Here is a 6,964-nt window from a genome sequence, read left to right on the forward strand (position 1 = left end):
ACCCATACAATATATTTTTGGCTATTGCTACAAATATACCCCAGCGACGGTTTTGTGGTCCAGGGTCACATTTAAGATTGGGCTACTTTGGGCGCTTTCGATATTACTTTAACCACCAACCTACCACACCCCAGCCCCCCGCCCCGCCCAGGGCACCCACTGTCCTCTTTTTGGAAAACTAAAATATGGTCATCCTATCATATTATAAATGTAAAAACTCTATTTTTATCACAGTATGTTTTATGAGTTTCTTTGTCTGTGCTGTTGTGCTCATTTGTTTTGATTTCTCCACGACATTCTCTCACAAACAGACAGGCTGCGCAAGCCTCACCTGGCGCGACCTTGTTACTGTCAATACATTATTCATTAGCAATCGTCATTTACACAATGTAATAAAATCTAAATCATTCTTGCCAAAACTGCGCAATTGCACTTCCCAATTTCTTTCCGACTTTACGAAATTTACATTCTCTGCTCTAAATTGTACTCCTCCATGTCCCAGCCCGCGGCTGTCCAAACATCCGGCGTTATGGCAATTTCGCACCGGCCGGAGGCAATTACCAAACTGGTTCCACGTTTGCATCACACCAATGTACGGTTAAGGCTAGAAGGGATACAGCAAAAACTACTGGGCTTGGACACATCAATATAGCGTAATTTCTCTCACACTGTACAACAATAATTACTATTTTTGCATTATTGTAAGGGGTAGGTTTAGAGTTGGGGTAGATATAGACGTTAATAAAACACAATCTAATAGGCAGAAAATTCCATTTATTGTTAGCTTCCGGTTTTTGCTGTGTCCCTTCTAGCCACAACCCCAATGTACATATTTTGCGACAGCAAATTAAAATGTTATTATCATGAAAGCTATATTCAAAATAAACTAATATTATTTAATATTAACTATGTAATATTATTTTTCTTCAGAACCATCTGAAAAACTTTTATGCCTGTAGGAATAAAATTTATTGACTTTTAATGCCAATTAAGGCCTTAATTTTCACAAAATCCATTTAATGGCTTTCAATGCTTTTTTATTTTATTCATTTCAACATATTTAAAGATTTAAATTCAGTGTAAAAAATGTTCTAATCAAACTGTGTATTGCCAGTCGTCGGTTCAGTGTTGCCAGACGTACGATAATTATCGTATTTGTATGATAATTATCGTATTTGTAAGATAATTTTGACCTCTGTACGATGTACGATCAATAATGAAAAAAATCCCATAATGTACGATAATTTCGAAATTTCAGAACGAGTTTTTTCCAAAGTCAACCTCATCAAAACAAAGCCATGAAATCGGCTGATTACAGACGCTCTAAATGGGTTGGTGCACACCTCAGGACCCTCAACATCTGGCAACACGCAGGATTCTGATGACAGCGACTCAGAGGTGGAGTTTGGACCTTCCCACAAGGTACGCCTATGGTCCTATGATTTCCGTGATGCGGAAAACACGGATGGAATTGAGGAATCCAGTCAACGGAATTTACTGTATAACGCGGAATGTCATGGAATTTGTCAAAGTTTGGATGAATTAATCAAAGGAAGGTCATTACACTTAAATCGTGATATGGACTAGTATCTGTAAATATTAAGCCGCAAAAAGGCTATTTAAATATAAATCCTGCATGTTCTGTGGTCAAAAATATATAGTTTCTGCCAGAAATGTATTAATATTGTTCAGTAGAATGTACGTACAACTACTACTACTAAAATTATATAGATTTGATGTTGAATTGTATACGTTTCATTATTTAATTAGACGTGCTTTTGAATAACAAAATTTAATTTAACCATTTAAAAAGGAGACCAGAAAAATTTAAACGGAAAAAAAAACCAGAATCCAAAAAAATGTACATTTGGAATTACATTTCCAATCTGGCAACACTGCGTCGGTTTGATGACTGCACTGGCATTGTATGTAGCCTTGTTCCCTCGCAACAACAAAAAAAGAGTCGCTCCGTTATCCTTCTCTGAAGCTGGCGTTGCTGCTGGCCTGTACACAGAACAGACCTGAGGGCGCAGCCTCATTAGTCATTAAAACCCAAGAACAACTGGGGGAAAAGAGAGAACATTTGTTCGCTGAATCAACTTCTATAAATAGCTTTAATTGAAAAGGGATTTTAATGGTTGTTTTCCACTGGGCTGATAATAAGAGCAGGAGAAATTGTGCGCACTGTGCTGTTCAAAGCCCCTCGGCAGACTTTGAACTAACAACCGGAGGCACATTTTGTGAGTGGCTTATGGATCAATTAGGCTCTGCTGAGCCAGGGTCAGTCCTGTTGTCTATTACAAAAGCAAACAACCACACAGACACACCCATCCTACTCACACAACACCAGCAATACTGATAACTGACTTCTCTTCCATCTGCATATATACAGCCTCTCTGTGCATACAAATGCAGAAAAATATGTCATCTAAAGATGGCACCATGATCCAACTCCCTATTGGAAATGATTCATGCGGAAACCAATAACCAACTCAAAATTGAATATTCTGTCATTATTTTCTCAGTTATTTTCTTTTGTACAACCTGGCCACTTTTTAACACTGTTCAAAAGTTTGGGGCTGATTTTTATTTATTTTTAATTTTTTGTTAGATTTTTTGGAAGAAGTCTCTTATGTTCACCAAGGCTGCATTTATTTGGTCAAAAATGCCATAAAAACAGTAATATTGTGAAAATAATATTACAATTTAAAATAACTGTTTTCTTATTTAATGCATCATAAAACGCAATTTATTCCAGTGATGACAGTTGAATTTTCAGTATCATTACTCCAGTCTTTAGTGTCACATGATCCTTCTGAATTATTATCAATGCTGAAACAGTCGTGGAGACTGTGATACATTTTTTTCAGGATTATTTGATGAATAGAAAGTTCAAAAGAACAGCATTTATTGGAAATAAAATCTTTTGTGACATTATAAATGTCTTTACAGTCATTTTTGATCAATCTGATTCCAAACTTTTGAACAGTGTTTCAATGAAAGTGCAAGATGACCAGAGGCTGCCAAACTCCTGAAAGTTCATAAAACATACGATAAAGTCCATCTGACTCGCATGTCAGAAACAAAACATGTGAGATTTGAGTGCTGAGATGGAAGGTTTGCGTTTCTAAATTTGTGTTCCTCCCACAAAGCTACTACGGCATCAAAAATGATAGCGCATAAGTTATATAGATTATTTTATGGTACTTCTATGATGCATGTTTTGAACTTGACATTCACCACCCCCTTTATTTCACTGTATGGAAAAAAACAGCCAGAACATTCAGCTTAACTTCTCCTTTTGTGCTTCACAGAAGGAAGTCTTAATTTTGGAATGACTTAAGGTGAAGTAGATGATGATAGATTTTTTTATTATTGTATGTACTTCTTGAATACAATGAAGCAAACAGTCATTTTAATAGTGAAAGTTGTCTGTGCTACAAATAAAGTGATGGAAAGTATGTTAATTTAAAACATTTCACAAAGAAGAAATCAAAGAAAGAAATCAGTCTACAGTTGATTAAGTTAGCAATTAATTCAAAATTGTTATCTTAGAATCAGCTACAGCCAAGAGGCACTTACAGAGCCACAGCTGAGAGTGAAAGTTTTTTTAAAAGCAAATTTTGCACATGCTCACAGGAAGTTAACAGAGTGAGCTAAACTTCACAAGTGGAAAGCTGCAGCAACACCCTGCCTGATGAAACACAGACACATTGTGCTATCATGGAAGAGAGTGAGCCCTGGTCTGTGCCTCGCTCAAATGTTGCACTTATCTAGGAAACCAAGGAGCTTTTACAGTTTCCACTCAACGTCTGATGGGAACACAGAGTAATACTGTTCCTCTCTCAGCGGAGAGATCTGTGTAAATTGGGTGTGGATCCACTCCAGTCTTTCCTCATAGTCTTACAGACCAAGTTGACAAAAGTAATGGGATGTAATAAGACTAATAAGGCTTTTAAATGGAGACTTGCTGTCCAGTATCATGCTGAGACACACACGCATCAGTCTGTAACTTGAGGACGAGCCTTTCCATCCATTTAATGAGTGGCCACTAACTGTTAAAAACTGCTAAATAGTGACAGGAGGCAAAATGCATGAGACAGTCATTTGCCTTTGCTTTTAAAACATTTAGCAGATGCTCTCATCCAGAGGGACTTCCAAAGTGCTTTAGCTTCACATGTGAGACTGCCATGGCCAACAGATGGCAAGTGTTTCGGACAGTTATCTGCTAAATCCATCAATTTATCAGTGTACAAGCTATCATACAATCCGAACAAGCTAAATGTACTTCCGAAACGGGGTTGGCTTACTATCCCAAGCATTAGATTGTTCCTAGCATAAGACTACATTAACCAACTAGACTTCCTTCCTAATTTTCCTCAAGAAAACCCATGATCCTCTTGAATGTTCAGGCACTTACTGCAGCAGTGTCTTGTTGGAGGGCCTGGGTAGCGAAGCGGGCCACATGGTTGATGATGGGGGCGAAGTTGGTTGGTCCATAGAAGCGGATGTGAGGCAGGCAGTTGGAATAAGCTTGAACGATCCCTTCCACACCTGCATGCACATAGAACACGATCATAGATACTAACTTAACTTTATCTGTGGGTACTATAGAAAATATCTGTGAGCCTCACCTGAGCAGAAAGGGTTGGTGGGGTTAAAGTTGATTGCAAACTCATGGGATACCTGGAATATAAAGAGTAAAAAAGAACAATAACACATCAGTAGCTAAAAAAACAAACAACAAAAAAACAGGGCTAATACATTTTTAATGTCACAATCACCAGCTGGAGATTGTGACATTTAGTCTATTTATGACACATACTACTGTTCAAAAGTTTGGGGTCTGGTTTGGTGCCCAAGAAATATTTCTTATCATCAATGTTGAAAACAGCTGTGCAGTTAAATTTTTTGTAGAAACTGTGATACATTTTTTTCCAGGTTTCTTTGATTTATAGGTTTATTTAAAAAATAAATCCTTTGTGACATCATAAATGTTTTCATGGTCACTTTTGCTCCATTTGATGCATCCTTGCTAAATAAAAGTATTAACTTCTTTAAAAAAATCATCCTGACCCCAAACTATTGAATGGTAGTGTATATTTCATATATAAGTCACTCATTACTTACAGCACAAAGACGCCTTATTCACAAAACTCCACAAGTGCTATTTTTCTGGCACAAGTGCTATGTTTCATGTTGTGCAGATATAATTTATGATGTTTGTGTACAATTTATATTGATCATGGCAGCAGTTATTCATCAAATGATAGAGAAGAACACCATAACTGGGTATAACAAGTGGCATAGATAAGTGCTAAAAGAAACGCAATGCATGCAAAGAAATGGCGCTATCGGCGGGTGCAATTCTTTCCTTGTGAAATCCCCCCCTCAGACTTCCTTGTATTCACTCCAGTGCCATGGCAACGCAGATGGGATGACAGTTGCATAATCATTGGGATGAGTATTATTCATTTTCTTTATCTGCCTCTTTTCTGTCTTGTACTTCAAATTCTCGTTTCCATTTCACACTTCCAAAAGCTTTAACAGCCTTTCGCATACAATTCCATTTGATTATTTCAAAGGACAACTAGTATGAGATGCTCAAAAATAAACAAACAAAAATAAATTTTACGTAGATACAAATGCAGACACAATTATGGACACTTTTTCTCACCTTCCAGTCAGGTGAGAGTTGAGCCCCAAATCCAAGTGCAGGAAACATTTTGTCCCTGTGGACATGAAGTGTGAATAAGGAGGAGTGTGATTTTACCAGACACTGCTTTTGTGCCCATATGTAGACCTTTAAATTGTTTTTTTATTAAAAACACTGTTACATACGTGTCATAGTCTTGGATGATCTGACCTACAGCCCAGATGGCGGACAGATATTCGTTGCTGCCCATTGGGTTGATATAATGCAGAGACGACGGCTCCCTGGGGTTGCCATTGGACGCTGTGAAATCGATGCCAACCTAGAGAAACACACATTCACAATGTAATACGCTAATGCATGCCAATTGGACTGGTGTAAAAAAAAAAACAAGCAGCTGTTAGTACGATGCATTTAATAAGCTTTTCCCTCAGTTAGTGGGGCATCAAAGCTCATAGCTAAAAAAATACAAGCAGCTGTTAGTACAATGCATTTCATAAGCTTTTTCCTCAGTTAGTGGGGCATCAAAGCTCATAGCTAAAGGCGATGTTAACACCCAGGGAGGCTGAACCGTCAAATCTGCTCAAGCTGAGATCTGATAGTTCTGTCCTATGGCAGTCAAGATCCAGGAGACATGTTCTCCAACTACATGCTTACAACAAAACATGTTTACCAATGCAGGGGGACCCTGTGTCTAACCTTCACCACACTCGCTATAGCACACCTAAACACTGGATGATCACCCCCCCCCGAGGCTGAAAACAGATTATTGGTGGAAAGGAAAAGGAAGAGGGTGGAAATGATAGGACGAGGGGAATAGGAGGTGACAGAATGAGGGTGCCCTTTATTGTAGTCGTCCTCACATTGCCTGTCATGGCCTCCGGGTGACCGAGCTGTGAAGTTTAGCGCATGAATATAAATCGAAGTGATGTCTACAATATTTTCTCTGGTGTGGTAGTTACAACTGTTTCTTTACGAGACTATCTGTCTTGCAGTAGATAAATATGCAGTCGTGGAATATACAATACACCCTTCACACTGTATTAAAGGGGTCATATGATGCGATTTCAAGTTTTCCTTTCTCTTTGGAGTGTTACAAGCTCTTGGTGCATAAAGAAGATCTGTAAAGTTGCAAAGACTAAAGTCTCAAATCCAAAGAGATATTCTTTATAAAAGTTAAGAGTCAACCACGCCTGCCTAAAACGGCTCGTTCTAACACGCCCCCACACTGTAAACCCGAACAGTACTACTAACTTATAAAGATTAAGAACACTGCAATTAAAGTCTGTTAAATCGTTGATGCAACTTATA

The 6,964-nt window shown here is 38.1% G+C and overlaps 1 protein-coding gene across 1 annotated transcript in view; it reads right to left on the reverse strand.

The window, feature by feature from the left end:
* The window catches only part of LOC107740309 (copine-2-like), a 34,699-nt gene that overhangs the window by 8,392 nt on the left and 19,343 nt on the right, over positions 1-6,964 (reverse strand). The window contains exons 26-29 of the mRNA XM_016552699.1: positions 5,842-5,975; positions 5,678-5,732; positions 4,635-4,686; positions 4,421-4,554 (exon numbers count right to left, since the gene is read on the reverse strand). Coding sequence (XP_016408185.1) covers positions 4,421-4,554; positions 4,635-4,686; positions 5,678-5,732; positions 5,842-5,975 — 375 coding nt within the window. The remainder of the gene's footprint in view (positions 1-4,420; positions 4,555-4,634; positions 4,687-5,677; positions 5,733-5,841; positions 5,976-6,964) is intronic.

Source organism: Sinocyclocheilus rhinocerous, unplaced genomic scaffold (assembly GCF_001515625.1).
Source record: "Sinocyclocheilus rhinocerous isolate Xijiao unplaced genomic scaffold, SAMN03320098_v1.1 scaffold1426, whole genome shotgun sequence".
Lineage (NCBI taxonomy): Eukaryota > Metazoa > Chordata > Actinopteri > Cypriniformes > Cyprinidae > Sinocyclocheilus > Sinocyclocheilus rhinocerous.